We start from the raw sequence: 16,839 nt of genomic DNA, 5'->3' as shown, positions 1-16,839 counted from the left end.
GGTAGTTTCCTACTGCTACTATAACAAGTTACTACAAACTTGGTGGCTGAAAACAACATATTTATGCTTTCTCAGTCCTGGAGGCCAGAAGTCTGAAATCAGTATCTCTAAGCTGAAACTGAGGTGTGAGCAGATTTCAGCCACTCCCCCCAGAGGCTCCTGGGGAGAATCCATTCCAGCCACATCCAGATTCTGGTAGCTGCCAGCATTCCTTGGCTTGTGGCTGCATCATTGCAATCTGCCTCTTGGTCACACGGCCATCTCTTTGTGTGTAGTCAAAATACTCCCTCTTATAGGGACCTATGGTTACATTTAGGACCCAGATAATCTCCCCATGGCAAGCTCCTTAAGTTAATCATATCTGCGAGGTCCCTTTTGCCATAGAAGGCTAAATGTTTGGGGCAATTATCGAGCACAGGATTAAAAAATGACTCGTACCAAATTCTCCTAAGTAGCCAGCTCTTTGATCTTACAGTGATCCCATTCACATTCTCTTTCTCCTTTCTTTGAACCTTTTGAGCAGCTCCTATCTTTGATCTCAAGAATGTGCCAAGGACCAGAGAAACAGCACTAAATCCCAGAGTTAATGGTCACTGGAAGGCTGTTCCCTGGGTACTGTCACTCTGCAGGTTTATGGGCTCTCCCACCACAGCTGGATGCGGAGGAGCAAAGCTTCACTCCAGAAAGAATTGTTTGCACGTCCCCCTCCCTCTCCTCCCATTTACCCTCCCTCTCCTCTCTCACAGCCTTTCCTGCAAGCAGTTGATTCTCCCTCCACCAAGAGGCTTGGTTCACTCATCTGTATCTATAGCATCTTTGGTGAGGAAGCCATTCCTAAGATCTCCTCTTACCTGCTGATTCCTGAGGCCCTTTCTATAATTGAAGCACTTTCCTGTTTTCTTGTGCAAGGCTGCTGGTAGTTTTAAACAAAAAGAAAATTACAATAATCCTAGATGAAAAGGTTGTGGGAACACTGGGGTCCCTTTTAATAGTGAGGATCCCTGAAGGGCAGAAGCCCATAGCAGTCCCAATTATGGCAGTATCATTGGGACCATGTGCATGTCTCATCAAAGAGATTCCTGGTTTCATTTTATAAGTCTTCACATTAAGAAAATGCATGAGACACACACTAACAGTTACTGTCTCCTTTTGCAGAAAATCCCGACTTCCGAGAAATCCGTTCCTTTGTGGAGACGAAGGCTGACAGCGTCATCAGACAGAAACCCATCGATCTCCTGAAGTACAATCAGAAAGCCCTGACCCGTGTTTACCCAAAGGGGCAGAGGGTGGACTCCTCCAACTACGATCCCTTCCGCCTCTGGCTGTGCGGCTCCCAAATGGTGGCACTCAATTTCCAGACTGCAGGTAAGGGGGCAGTTTGTGGCCAGGAAAGCCAAGATGATGGTGGTGTCATTCCAGGCACAGTCTTCTGGGGCCACCAGTGGGACGCATTGTCCCAGAACATGTGATCTGTCCCAGCACGTGTGGTTGAACTGGTTCAGCCAGCGTGCTAGTGTGAGGCATACCTCATCAGCTGAATAGTGAGTAAGGGGGCTGATGGGACACACCTGACAGTGGGTACTTGATGTGCCAGGTGCCCAAAACTGGGTAAGTCTGGATTAAGAAAGAAAGGAAATTCATTAGCTCATGTAATTAAAAAGCTTAGGAGTTGTCAGCTTCAGGCACAGCTGGAACAAGGTGCGGAGTAGCTTTCTTCTGCCTTTGCTTCTCTTCCTGGTGTATCTGTCTTTGCAGGCTTCATGCTCAGACTCTCCTTCAGAGATATTCACATGCTGTGGAAAGTCAACGTGCAAAATTCTTTTTATATAAACAGCATATATCACAGTGTTTTGCGCTTTTGTTGTTATTTAAGCCTCTTTTGGGGATCTGTTTATCAGTTATGTCCTTTCTATTGCTTTTATGCCTGCACAGGATTCCACTGACTAGAACCATCATTTATTCAACCAGCCGCCTGCTGAGGCACATTTAGGTTATTCCCCATCCTTTGCTATTCCAGATGGCACTGCCTTCTGTAACCTTCTGTGAGCACCTGTGAGGCAGTTCTCAGGCGTGCAGGGTGGGTCAAACAGCACTAGCATTTTGATCAACTGCCTTGAGGACAACCACTGAACACCTGTATCCAGTGGTGCCTGAGCTGAGATACTTGGCCACGTGCTTCCATAGAGGTTATGGGTGGGAATGCAAACTGGTGAAGTGTTCGAGTACATCCTTCTGGTATAACTTCACCAACTTAGTTCCATCAATCTCTGCCCATCTCATAGATGAAAATTGCGATCACATTGTCATTAACGCTTCCCTTATTGGTATTGCCCTTATGAGTCATGTGAACCAGTTTCTTATGTATTTAGGAAGCACTTGCTTTTTCTTTTCTGCAAACTATCTATTCATGCTTCCGACCCAGATTTTCTAATGGGGTGTAGGTATTTATAGTGCACATTGATCAGATCTCTCAGTAGGTTAACTTTAGATGTGTTTATTTATGTAATTGGAGTTAAAAGAATTTTTCTTTCCACAGTATGCCTTAACTTTTATGGAATTTTTTTTTCCATGTAGAGATTTTTAGCTTGGAGTGGTTTTTAATAAACTTTTATTTTATTTTATTTTTTTATGGTTCTGGATTTGGTGTCATATTTGGAAAGGTATTCCCTCGTCTGAGATGTTTTAAAAAGCCCATGTTTTTCTTCCAGTAATATGGGTTTTCAGTGGATTTTTTTAAACCCATATTTTGAGTTTAGGTATCTATTTTAACAACTGGCTCAAATTATTTTTGGAAATAATTTGTGTAAATCCTTGCCCAGGAGGCCAGCCTTGTCCTGCCTGACTCACAGCAGCAGTGCCCTTTCCTTCCCAGACAAATACATGCAGATGAATCAGGCCTTGTTCTCCCTCAATGGGAGGACCGGCTACGTCCTACAGCCCGAGAGCATGAGGACGGAGAAGTACGACCCCCTGCCACTCGAGTCCCAGAGGAAGATTCAGATGACCCTGACGGTCAAGGTAAGGCCCCAGCGTCCTTCCTCACCCAGGGAGCCAGGGCCACGCGGCACTGGGAGGCCCAGCCCTGTGCCTAGTGACACTGGTCATTTTGTTTAAACCATCACTGCCCAGATGTCGTTTGAGGATCTTAATTACAGTGCACTCCTGGGCAGGGAGGGAGATCGTCTCACATCCATCTTGGTCACCTGACCCGTGTCATCTGTGGGGCTAAGGGTTCAGGAGGGTTTCTCCTGGGTCCCAGGGAGGACAGCTTTTGGCCAGGAAAAGAAGGAAAGAAAGCCTGTGGGGAAGTGGCCATTTGGTCTCTATGGAAGGTAACGTTTGTCCCCACAAAGGCCAGTGTTATGTGTGAAAGCTTTTTGAAATTCACTCAACTTTCAGAGAATATGCTGTCTCTTTGTGAGAACTTTTGTTTTTTTCTCTTTTGGAAACTATGAAAGGTAGAAAAATAAACTGCATTTCTCGTAAGATTTAGGAAGAAAAAAATGAAGGATTTGTAACCAAAGGCCTTTAAGAGAAAATCACACACTCCCCCATCTTTTCCTGGGAACTTGCAAATCAAATGATTAAACGCTCTGTCTCTGTGGGTGCCCACCTGCGCGAGGGTGCATGTGTATTGTGTGTTCCGGTGAGGTGCACCTGTTCATTCTCATGGTGTGGGCGCTCTGATCCTGGCTCGTCTCAACAGCGCTGGGAATCCACCCCAACTTCCTCATCCATGAGAGGGAAACAGCGGTCGTATCCACTTTGAAAGGTTGTTAGGACTTCTCCAATAAAATTGAGGCTGGCTTTGAACTCATATAGTCTGACGTTAGAACCCAAAATGAGCTCCCTGCTAGACCACCCACGCAGAACTTGTTAGCTCTTCCCATAACGGACCTGGGCGAATTCCAGTACTTACCTTTGGTGTCCTAGGTTCTCGGGGCTCGCCATCTTCCCAAGCCTGGACGAAGCATTGCGTGTCCCTTTGTGGAGGTAGAAATATGTGGAGCCGAATATGACAATAACAAGTTTAAGACAACGGTTGTGAGTAAGTTGCCTGGCTCCTCCCTTCTCTTAAACTTCAAGTGAGTTGGGTCCCATGTTGGTGATGCTCTTCATTGGGGATGTTGTAATGCACTTGGGTTCCGGTCTTTTCCTTCATCCCTTCCGCTTACTACAGTTCAAGTCCGGGAGGGGACACAAAGGACCATGTGATTAAGCAGTTGGACTTGTACCCAGTACTGTGATTCCCTGTCTGTAACTCAGGGAGCAAGGCTGTAGCTGCCTGTGCGACAGCCCCGCCTGCTTTATCTCCGTAGTCCAAGACTGAGAAGCAGAGACACACAGAGGAGGTGACTGCCTTACCCACAGCCTGCAGCCTAACCTGGGCGATCTTTTCCCACAGAGGGCAAAGGCCTAGAGAAACGCTTGTTCTTTCATTTTAAGCAGGGAAGAAACTGAACCGGGGGGGCCTTTTGAGGCCTGGGATCACTGCCCCTGCTGAAAGGCAGGGACAGCTCACACACTGAGCAGTGGAACTGGCATTTGTGCAGGTGGCGGGTTGGCCGCCTGCCTTACTCTATGAGGCTGGTTCTCTCCTGACAACGGCAGAACCTGTGCTGGCTCTACCGCTTCAGATGCCCTAACCCATCCCCCCTTCCTCTTACATCCTCCAAGCCCACCTGTTCCTGCTCTGCCACTGCCTCTGGTCCCTTCCACGTCCCAGGGGGTTGAGGTGGGAGCTGTATAAAGGGGTAGGGAGTCCTCCCCGGCCTTCCTCAGGCCTGTGACAACAGCTTTACCAGGATTGCTACTGGAGAAAAAGATTATTCCTATTTTCTTAGATCGTGGCATAGATGCATGTTTACACATTTGCTAAGGAGATTCAAAGCCGATGAATGTAGAGCCGGTTTTTCCGGGGGTGGGGGTGGGGGGCAGGGGTGGGCAGGACGAATGGGGCCTCTGATGAGCTTTGATCACCTTCCAGATGACAATGGCCTAAGCCCTGTTTGGGCTTCGACACAGGAGAAGGTGACTTTTGAAATCTATGATCCAAACCTCGCATTTCTGCGCTTTGTGGTGTATGAGGAAGATATGTTCAGCGATCCCAACTTTCTCGCTCATGCTACTTACCCCATTAAAGGAATCAAATCAGGTGAGCACCTTTTAATTAAGATGTTCAGCTTGGGCTAGCATTGTTTTTTGGTCTGTGCTGATGGCTTTAAAAGGAATAAAAAGCATTTTTCCTGACTTTTAAATCACTGCAAAATGGATTAGGTAGCTTGGATAGCACATCTCGTAGTGCTTCCCTGAGCTGGCACACGTATAGGCCATGGTTTAGCACAGGGACGGGGTGGGGGTGCTGACCAGATGGGATTCTGGGCCCTTCAAAATCGGGCGTCTGTGTGCAAAATTGGACTATTAGTTAATTTTCCACCTGGCGCTGCAATTTGATTTCATTTGGAAAGGCTAGAAGGTGTTGCCTGGCCTCAGCCAGGAACCTGTCTGGTCGGAGCTCCTGCCCTCTGCCTGGCTTCCCTGGCTGGGAAGGAGAAGGCCCTCGGCCGCGGGCGGGAGTCGCAGTTGCAAGGCCACCTCTCCTGACTCATGCAGGCAAGTGGCTGAAGCTTTCAGAGCTCTGCTCTCCTCTTCTATAAAAGTGGGACAGTTGCTTTTTTTCCAGTTGCAGTTTTCTTCCAAAACACAAGCCAAGCTAGGTCATGTGACCAGCTCTTAAGAAGCGGGAGACTGGGTCCCACCCCTCCAAGCCTGGTAGACGCTCCGTATGTAGTTTGTCTCATTTACTTTCCTGCTGGATTTTATGTAGAATGTTTGCCAAACAGACTCTCCCTTAATGTTGAATTCCCTTTTCCCCTTCCTTAGTATTGGAGACATTAGAGCACACAGATCTTCTCAGTTCCTCACGAGGTCACTGTTTCCCTGTTTTCTAAGCATTATTTTTCAAGAGAAAAAGGTCACTCTCATTTTAGTGATTTATATACAAATATATTCTTTTCTCTTGATGTTGTCTGGAATCCTTGAGTTCTGTTTTCTGGGGTTTTTCCCCCCCTCTGAACTTGGAGCATATCAGATATTCCCTAAATTTCCAGCTTTCTGAAATCATAGGTCTGATCGTTTCTGCCGCTGGGCACTTGCCCAGGTAGGCATGCTGGGACTCTGGTTAGAAAATGCAGGCTCCCGAGCCTGTTCCTAAGTGGGGTTCTACCAGCCCAGGTTGGGATCTAGGCCCATGTGTGTTCAGCCAGCTCCCAGGATGGCACTTTGAGAAAATTGAACCTAGCTGAAACTGAGCTAGACTGAGCCTGCCCATCTTATCATTATGGAAGCAAATTCCTAAGCAAATGAGTGGATTAAACAAGAACCTGAGAAATGCTTAAACTGCCTGATTTTTAAAGCACTTGAGAAACATCCAGCTTCCTAATTTACTCTAATAAGCATAACAAGCACTGCTTTGTAAATCCCCGGGGCCTGATACTTGGCAACCCTTCTTGGTTAACTTGCCTACTAAGTTACACACTACTACGTTAAGCCCAGCAATGTAGGTGCAGTTCTTAATTTTGTAATCAGCCTTTTTCTTTCCTAATCCTCACCTGAGGATATGTTTATTGATTTTAGGGAGAGAGAGAGAAACATTGATCGGTTGCCTCTGGTGTGCGCCCCAACAGGCGGTCAAACCTGCCACCTTTGGGTGTATGGACAATGCTCCGGCCAACTGGCCAGGGCTTGTAATTTGCCGCTCTTAAAATAAATAACACTTAGGGCAGATTCCTTTATATGGTAACTATGCCAACCTATTCCTGACCCGTGCACACAAGAAGGATGAGGCACGTGAGCAAGGCAGCCCCTCTCAATGCCTTGGGGAAAGGTGACAAGTCCTCCTTACCAGCCACCAAATTGTATCGATTCATCTAGAAGATGCTGTGACTTAGCTCGGAGATTTAACAAACAAAGCCCAAAGCTTCCAAGAATGATGAAAACTGTGACCCTTCCCCCAGCTGTGAGATACCCAGTGAGGTCCTTTTCTTTCTCTCGCCTTCCCAGCTTGTAACAATGCCTGGCACAGCCATATTTACCGAAGGAATGAAATAAAGTGAACAACCCCTTTGTGCGTAAGGCATTGGGGGCCTTCTGAACTAAAAAATAAACTTTGCCCATTGTCATTAGGGATATGCTTAAGCTTTTAAGCCAGCTGGAGCTCAGGAAGAAAAACATCATTTATTGTGTTAGGTGCCTTAAACTCTTTCTCTCTTAATCCTCATAGCAATCCTATGAAAAAGGTTTTTTATCATCTCTGCTTTTTAAATAGAAGCACTTTGGGGCCTAGCGATGTTAATTAACTTGCTCAAGGTCACACACCTGGAAGACGAGAGTGGGATGCAAACCCAGGGATGTCTGACTCCAAACCCATGTCGGCCTGTTCCCCAGGCCTCCCCTACTCCTTCTGAGCCAAATGCTGCTTAACTCTACAAAAGATGTCTCTGGCTCGCTTTCCTCTGTGACACAACTCAAACCAAAAAGAATAAAAACAGAAACTGTTTTGGGTGAAATTGATAAACCCCTTTTAGTCCTAATTCCCAATATTCATGAAGGGCTGCTCGTAACCATGAGAACTGGGCAGGGAGAGGAGGTACGCGGGGCTGGAGACGCTGGCAGAGGGGCCAGAGCCCAAATCTGGAGGCGCGCACTGACTGCAGCGGCACCACTTTGCTTGCAACTGTGTCAGCTGAGGGCACAGGCTGCTGGCAGCCTCCCCAGACACCACGGAGCACTCAGATCCCAGTACATTCTAACAGTCAATCCATAGCTAGACTGCTTCCCCCGTCCACAGACCAGCTCCTTAGAGAAGCAGGAGCTCAGCCCCACCCCAGACCTCCAGAGTCAGAATCTGCAGTGTCATCAGACCCACAGGTGGTTCCTACCTGCCTCCAAGTTGGAGAAGCCTGGGGCTAGACTGCAAGAAGTCTGTGGGTTTGGTATTTTTGCCTGGATACCAATCAACAAAATTTCCATCACCCTTGTAAGGAGTAAATGGGTCAGAAAACTTCCCTGTAGCAGTATCCAAGGAGAACAATGTCCCCAAAAATCCTTCAGGGAAAAGATTCTTAAGACCTGAGAAGTTTATACCTACTCACTGTCACTCAAGCATAAAACTAAAGGGCAGATGTGTTCAAACATGCATGGTTGAGGGATATGTCCGTGAATTCAAACTGAAGAAAACAAAAGACAAATTTAGCCAACAGAAATGTTCAGGAAAAGGGTAGTAAGCATGGACACTTAAAAAAAAAATTGTGCATTTCATTGTGTGTGCCAATTTTATATCAGAAAAAGAACACTATAAACAAATACTGAGCTCTAGTCAATGAAATGCGTCCTGACATATTCAGGGAAAATGGTACAGATGTCTTTCATCTTACTTTGAAATACACACACACATATGATAGATTGATGGGTGGAGAAATGTGCTAAAACAAGTATGGTAAAAGGTTAATGATGAGATCTAGGTAGTGATTGTACAAGTGCTTCTTGTAATACTCCTTTAGTTTTGCTGTACAAATGTCAGAAAAATATAACCAGGCCTCCCTTTGTGGGAGAATTATGGTTACAAAATGGAACACACGTATTACAATACCATGTTGACCTAGAAATACGGATTTAACGAATTAGGGGACAAAGAGGGAGAGAAGGTACAGGGCTGTGTAAGCATGCCAGTTTCCTTGTCTTAAGCGGTGAAAAGCAATTGATTCAACAGATACTATTTAAAGGTTGTAACGTAGCGTAAAAGGTTCTCTAAGAGAAATGAGGATAATCATCGAACAAGCCAAACCCTGAATGAAGAAATAGTGGGAGTGCCATAATTTGAGTACTGCTTGTCCTGAGAATCAGTAGATACAATGCAAATAAAAAGCTTTCAAGTTGGAGAGGCAGGTCCAAGATGGCAGTGTAAGTAGACGCTGTGCTTGCCCCTTTCCAAGAACGTATCAAACGTACACCTGTATTCAGAGCAGTTTCTACTGAGAGAGAACTGTGAGCCGGTTGAAAAGCTTCTACACAACAAGTAAGAGGAAGGGACCACATACAGAAGGTTGGGGCACCATGACAGTGCTCTGGGAGCTCAGGAAACAACCCAGGACTGGAGGAACCAGTGAGCACCATTGTTAAATTTCCCCTAAACGTGGACAGTGGCAGGAGCTCCATCTAGGTTCTCTGACTGACCTGCAGGCCCCAGGTACTGCTCTTGGACCTGGAGCCAGGAGAAACAGGAAGGCATCATAGCATGCAAACAAGGGGCACCTCCATCAGGAGATTGATCCAGAGGATACAGCAGGGTTCTGCTTTGCACATCACTAGGCTGCACACACAGGGGGCTCCCCTGCCTGGACAGAGTGTAGAGCTAACAAAATACTGCAGTCAGTTCCTGCCAGCAGGGCTACCCTGTTCAGATGGAGTATGGAGCTAGCAAAACACTGAGGTATCCCCATGCAGGACTGTCCCTTCCAGAGAAAGTGCAGAGATAGTGAGGCACTGCTGCCTATGCATGTGGGGCTGCCCCACCAGAAGGAAGTGCGGAGCAAGCAAAACTGCAGTGTCCACCCAAAAGGTGCCCCACCTGGAGAAATAGCTGAGTTAGTAGGGTATTGAAAAGTAGGTATGCAGAGTAGCCTCACCTGATCCTGCCCTAAGGGTAGACAGTTAAAGCAACAGGGCTGCTGGTGCAGAGGAGCTGCACTACCTTGACGGGGAGCAGAACAAGCAAAGCACAGCTGTGTGTGCATACATACTAGCTGCACGCAGAGACTGGGCAGAACTTGTGGGGCATTGAAATGCTGGCATGAAAAGCAGCCCACCCAGACCTTGCTCTGATCACAGACAGTTAAAGCAATGCGGCACGCCAAGAATGCACCTAGCAGCCTTGTCTACATCAGGTAGTGAGACAGAAGGTACCTCACATGCCTGCTCGGACTACAACCAGACTGTCAAAACTATTCAACCCAAGTCTACACAGAGACCACTCTTGGGAGGGATAGCTATCCTATTCATCTCATGGGAATAAACATAGTAAGTCAGATGAAATGGGGAGACAGAAGAATGTGCCCCAAATGGAAGAATAAGAAAAAAACTCCAGGGAAAAATGCCAGTGAAACAGAGATAAGTAATTTTCTTGATAAAGAATTCAAAGAAATGGTCATTAGGAAGCTCAACAAACTTGAGAGTGCAATAGAGGAACTCAGCACCTCAATAAAGAGACAAAACCAATCAGAGATTAAAAAAAAATAAAATAATTTAAATGAAGAATATATTAGAAGGAGTTGACAGCAGATTGTTATTACAAAGAATGGATTAGCTATCTGCAAGACAGAATAGTGGAAATCATCCAATCAGAACAGTAAAATGAATAAATAAATTTAATGAGGATAGTAAGAGATCTCTGAGATGACATCAAGCACCATAATATTTGCATTGTAGGGATTCCAGAAGGAGAAGAAAGAAAGAACCAGAAAGAATATTTGGAGATGTAATGTCTAAAAACTGTCCTAATTTGGGGAAGGAAACACATCCGGGTCCAAGAAGAACAGGGAGTTCCAAACAAGATGAACCTAAAGAGACCTACAATACATCAAGATGTATTGCAATTCAAAAGGCAAAAGTTATGGATAAATAGACAGCCTTAAAGGCAGCAAAAATGAAACATCAGATCACATACAAGGGGAACTCCATAAGGTTATCAGCTGATTTTGAGAAGCAACTTTACAGGCCAGAAGGTAAGGGAGGCGATATTTAAAGTGCTGAAAGAAAGGAACCTATGTAACCACTGTGCTGTACATCTGAAATTAATACAGAATACTATTGAATGTAAACTGTAATTGAAAAATAAAAGAAACAAACAAAAAAAGGAATCTACAGCCTACAATACTATATCCAACAAGATTGTCATTTGGAATTGAAGGAGATAAAAGATATTCCCAGACAAGCAAAAACTAAGGAAATTCACAACCAGTGAACTGACCTTACAAGAAATGTTAAAGGGTCTTCTTTATGCAGAAAAGAAAAGGCTATAACCAGAAATAATACAGAAAAGAAAAATTTATCACTGGTAAAGGCAAATATACAATAATCACAGTGGATCAACCACTAAAAAGCTAATATGAAGGTTAAAAGATAGTAGCAGCAAAATTAACTATCAGTACAATAAATAATCGGGTACACTAAACAAAAAGATACAAAATATGACATCAAAAACAGAGTGGGGTGAGTAAAAATGTAGTGCTTTCAGAATATGATTGAACTTAAATGTTTATCAGCTTAAAAAATATGTATATATAAATGAACTTCATGGAAAAATACAAAAACACCTAATACAAAGAAATAAACACAGGGGGCTGCCAAAACAAGGAGACAAAGAACATGGCTCAAATGAAAGAACAGATCAAAAGTCCAGAAAAAAGCTAAACAAAATGGAGATAAGCAGTCTATCAGATGCAGAGTTCAAAACACTGGTTATAAGGATGCCCAAGGAACTTAGTGAGGACCTCAACATAAAAAGAGACCAAGTCTGAAACAAAGGATATATTAATTTAAATAAAGAACAGTTTACAGGGAAACAACAATAGAGTGGATGAGGCCAAGATTCAAATCAATGATTTGGAACATAAGGAAGCAAAAAACAACCAGCCAGAACAACAAGAAAAAAAGAATCCAGAAAAAAAAAAAAAAAAAAACAAGGATAGTGTAAGTAGCCTCTGGGACAACTTCAAGCATTCCAACATTTGCTTCATAGTGGTGCCAGAAGAAGAGAAAGAGCATGAAAACTGGAACTCTATTTGAAAAAATAATGAAAGAAAACTTCACTAATTTGGTAAAGGAAATAGACATGCAAGTCCAGGAAGCACAGAAGGTCCCAAACAAGATGGATGCAAAAAGGCCCATTCCAAGACACATCATAATTAAAATTCCAAAGGTTAAAGATAAAGAGATGGAAGGGTTGGGATGAGAGAATGAGTGAAGAGGTGAGGCGATTAAGAAGTATAAATAGGTAGTTACAGAATAGCCATGGGGATGTAAAATACAGTGTAGGAAATGGAGTAGCCAAATAACTCATTCACATGACCCGTGGACATGGACAACGGTGGGGGGATTGCCTGAGGGAGTGGGGGGTGCTGGGCAGAGGGGGCAAAGGGGAAAGAATCAGGACAAGTGTAATAGCACAATCAATAAAATGTAATTAAAAAATACAGAAAATGAAGAGAAAGCAATCCAATTAAACCACCAAAGAAAACCAACAAATTAAAAGTTAAGAGATCAAGAGAAGAAAGGAGCAGTGAAGAACAACAAAACAACCAAAAAACAACAAAATGTCAATAAACACATACCTATCAATAATTACTCTAAATGTAAATGGACTGAATACTTCTATCAAAAAACATAAGGTGGCAGAATGGAAAAAACACACACGACCCATCTATATGCTGCTTATAAGAGACTCACATTCAATTGAAAAACACATAGACTAAAAGTGAAGGGATGGAAAAATATATTCCATGTAAATAGAAACAAAAAGAAAGCTGGGGTAGCAATACTCATATCAGACAAAATAGACTGCAAAACAAAATGTAAAAAGATACAGAGGGCATTACATAATTTTAAAGGGGTCAGTCCAAGAAGAGGCTATGACAATTGTAAATACCTATACACTCAACATAGAAGCACCTAAGAATATAAAGCAAATGTTAGTGTACATAAGGCAGAAATTAGTAGTAATGCTATAGTAGTTGGGGAGTTTAATTATACACTAACCTCAGTGCACAGATCTCATATAGACAGAAAATTTATATAGAAATAATGGCCTTATTCCACATCAGACCAGTTTGATTTGGTAGACATTTAGAGAGCATTTCATCCAAAAACTGTAGATCACACATTTTTCTCAAATGTACACAGAACATTCTCACATACAAGCCCACAAAACAAGCCTCAATAAATTCAAGAACATTGAAATTATATCAAGCATATTTTCTGACTACTGTGGCATGAAACTAGAAATCAAAATCAACTACAGGAAGAAAAGTAGAAAAATTACAAATACATGGAGATTAAACAACATTCTTCTAAACAACCAATGGGTCAAAGAGGAAGTTAGGCAGGAAATCAAACACTCCTTGAGACAAATGAAAAAGAAAACAGCCTTACAAAATTTATGGGATAAAGCAAAAGCAGTTGAAAGAGGAAAGTTTATAGCTATATAAGGCCTACCTCAAGAAGGAGGAAAAATCCCAAATAAACAATCTAAATTTGTACCTAACAAAACTAGAAAAAAAGGAACAAACAAAACTCTAAGTAAGTAGAAGGAAGGAAATAATAAAGATCAAAGTTGAAATAAATGAAATAGAAAACAGAAAAGCAATAGAAAAGATTAATAAAATTAAAAGTTGGTTCTTTGAAAGGATAAAATTGACAAGCCTCTAGAAATATTATTCATCAAGCAAAAAAGAGCAAGTACACAAAATCAGAAATGAGATGATAATAAACACAATAGAAATACAAAAGATCATTAAAGAATACTATGAACAATTATATGCCAACAAATTGGACAATCTAGAAGAAATGGATAAATTTCTAGAAACATACAACCTTCCAAGACTAAACCAGGAAGAAACAGATTCTGAACAGACCAATTACTATCAATGAAATTGAAAAAATAATAAAAAAACTCCCCAAAAATGAAAGCCCGGGGTAAGATATACAGGTGAATTCTACCAAACATTTAAAGAAGAATTAGTACCTGTCCTTCTGAAACTATTCCAAAAAAAGAATAGGAAGGAATCCTTCCAAACTCATTCTACAAAGCCAGCATAATCTTAATACAAAATCCAGATAAAGACACCACATAAAAAGAGAATCACAGGCCAATAACCCTGATGAGCATAGTTGCTAAAATTCTCAACAAAATACTAGCAAACTATATTCAACAGTACATTTAAAGGAATATTCACCATGATCAAGTGGGATTTATACCAGGGATGATTCAACATCCCCAAAACAAGTACTGTGATTCATTACATTCAACAAAACCAAGGATAATATTCATAATGATTTCAGTAGATGCTGGAAAAAAATATTTGACAAAACTTAACATCCATCAATGACAAAAAACCTTAACAAAGCAGGTATAGATGGAACTCACCTCAGTTTGATAAAGGCGTTTCTATATATGATAGCTCACAGCTAACATCATACTCAATGATGAATACATGAAAGTTGTTCCTCTAAGATCAGGAACAAGACAAGGATGCCCACTCTCACCACTATTATTCAATATAGTATTGGAAGTCCTAGACACAGCAGTCAGGCGAAGAAAGAAATAAAGGCATCCATGTTGGAAAAAAAGAAGTAAAGCTGTTACTATTTGCAGATGACACAATACTATATATAGAAAATCCTGAAGAATCCACCAAGAATTAATATAAATAATAAAATAATTCAGTATAGTAGCAGGATACAAAACTAATATACAGAAATCTGTCACATTTCTATACATGAATAATGAACAATCAGAAGGAGAAATAAAACGATTCTAGCCCTGACCGGGTAGCTTAGTTGATTGGAGTGTCATCCCACACACCAAAGGGTTGTGGGTTTAGTCTCCAGTCAGGCCCATAACTAGGTTGTGGGTTTGATCCCTGGTCGGGGTGCGTATGGGAGGCAACCAACATGTTTCTCTCTTTTTCTTGCTCTTCCTCTCTCAAATCAATAAACATATTCTCTGATGAGGATTTAAAAAAATTCCATTTGCAGTTGCATCAAAAAGAATGAAATACTTAGGAATAAATTTAACCAAGGAGGTGAAAGACCTGTACTCTGAAAACTGTAAGACACTGAAAAGTGTGAAAAGGATCCAAATAAATGGAAGGATATACCATGCTCATTAAAAGGACAGTAGTGCCCAAAGCAATCTACAGATCCAATGAAATTCCTATGAAAATACCAGTGAGATCCTTCTCAGAACTAGAACAAATAATTCTAAAACTTATAGCCAAAGAAATCTTGAGACAGAACAAAGTTGGAAATATCACATTGATTTCAAACAATATTACAAAGCTATAATTAAAACAGTATGGTACTGGCACAGAAAACAGACATATAGATCAATGGAACAGAATAGAGAGACCAGAAATAAACCCTTGCTTATATGGTTAACTAATATATAACAAAGGCAGTAAGAATATACAATGGAGTAATGACAGTCTCTTTAACAAGACGTATTGTGAAAATGGACAGAAACATGCAAAAAATAAAATAAAATGGGACCACTCCTACATCATATACAAAAATAAATTCAAAAATGGCATAAAGTCTTAAATGTAAGGTCTAAACCATAAACCTCCTAGGAGAAAACATAGGCAGTAAGCTATTTGATGTCAGTTTGAATAATATTTTGGGGAGATACATCCCTTCAAGCAAGGGAAACAAAAACAAACAAATGGGACTTCATCAAACTAAAAATCTTCTATGCAGGGAAGGAAATCAGTCAACAAAACAAAAAGACAACCTAGTGAATGACAGAATATATTTGCAAATGATATATCTGATAAGGGGTTGATATCCCAAAGATACAAGAAACTCATAGAACTAAATAACAAAAAAATAAACAATCTGATAAAAAAAATTGACAGAGGACATGAAAAGATTGAAACTCATTCAACTCAATAACAACAACAACAACAAAAAAAATCAACAATCTGATCAAAAAAATAGAAGACATGAAAAGACATTATTCCAAAGAAGACATACGATGGCCAACAGACATAGGAAAAGATGCTCAACATCACTAATCATCAACCCAAGATACAGTGTTAAAATGGAAAATGTAAGGTTCAGAATTGCTTAGGTCAGAGTACTATCCTTTGCGATTTTAGAGGAAACTCAAACAAATGTGTAGACTGTTTGGGGATGATACTGTCCACAGTGGTTCCTTGTGAAATACAGAATTATGAGTGGATGGGAGTGAGACTTTCATTTTTACTGTATATTTTTGTTAATTTGAGACAGAGGAAGGAGGGAAAGGGGGAAAGAGAGACAGACAGACATTGATTTGTTGTTCCATTTATTTATGCATTTATTGGTGTATCGGGACAACACACTAACCAACTGAGCTACCTAACCAGGGCCTCTACTGTGTATTTTTTTATGCCACTTAATTAAAACAAGCAAACAAACCAACTTTTGAGATGTGTTGCCTTAAACATTACTTAATGGGTGGTGGTGGCAGGGGAATTCAGCTCTACTTCAACCCTCCTCTAAGTTAACATTTAAGTTAATAGCGAATGGCTTTCAGAGGAGGATGATCAATAGTGCTCCAAATTGCCAAGGGATAGAAAAGATCTCCTCCCACTGGAAATCTTTAAAGACACTCCCCCATCCTACGCTTTGTGAGGGCCTAAGTGGAGGAAATGGATGCGAGGATTCATTACTCCTTTGAATCTTTGGCCTCTGGAGTATCTGAGGCATTGAACCATAGCTACAGTCACTCTAAACTCATTGTGTAATGTCCTGTGGGTTTTCCCTTCTCCTGAGTGAATCATTTTCATTTCTAGCTGGCAGATATTTTAACTTCCCTTTTCTGTATGGACCTGTCAGTCAAGCCCGCATTCTGGAGGCCCTCTCTGTCACCATCAGGACGGGACCTCTGGCTTCCAGAGAGTGAGCCCCAGCACGGGGCCCTGACCCCTCTGCTCCTTGAACTAGGCATGCGATCCCTGGGTACCCCAAGAAAGCTATGGTCAGACATTAATTACCTGCCTTAGCATTGTTTTTCCTTTCTGC

General features: G+C 42.0%; 1 protein-coding gene across 1 annotated transcript in view; it reads left to right on the top strand.

The window, feature by feature from the left end:
• The window catches only part of PLCG2 (phospholipase C gamma 2), a 133,792-nt gene that overhangs the window by 102,623 nt on the left and 14,330 nt on the right, over positions 1-16,839 (top strand). Inside the window, exons 26-29 of the mRNA XM_054579135.1 lie at positions 1,156-1,365; positions 2,873-3,018; positions 3,934-4,048; positions 4,988-5,155. Of these exons, the coding sequence (XP_054435110.1) occupies positions 1,156-1,365; positions 2,873-3,018; positions 3,934-4,048; positions 4,988-5,155 (639 nt within the window). The remainder of the gene's footprint in view (positions 1-1,155; positions 1,366-2,872; positions 3,019-3,933; positions 4,049-4,987; positions 5,156-16,839) is intronic.

Source organism: Pteronotus mesoamericanus, unplaced genomic scaffold, assembly GCF_021234165.1.
Source record: "Pteronotus mesoamericanus isolate MK-2021 breed Mesoamerican mustached bat unplaced genomic scaffold, CSHL_Meso_final contig_52, whole genome shotgun sequence".
NCBI classification, from domain to species: Eukaryota; Metazoa; Chordata; class Mammalia; order Chiroptera; family Mormoopidae; genus Pteronotus; species Pteronotus mesoamericanus.
Note: the sequence above shows the minus strand (reverse complement) of the source record. Positions and strands in the feature narration are given on the sequence as shown.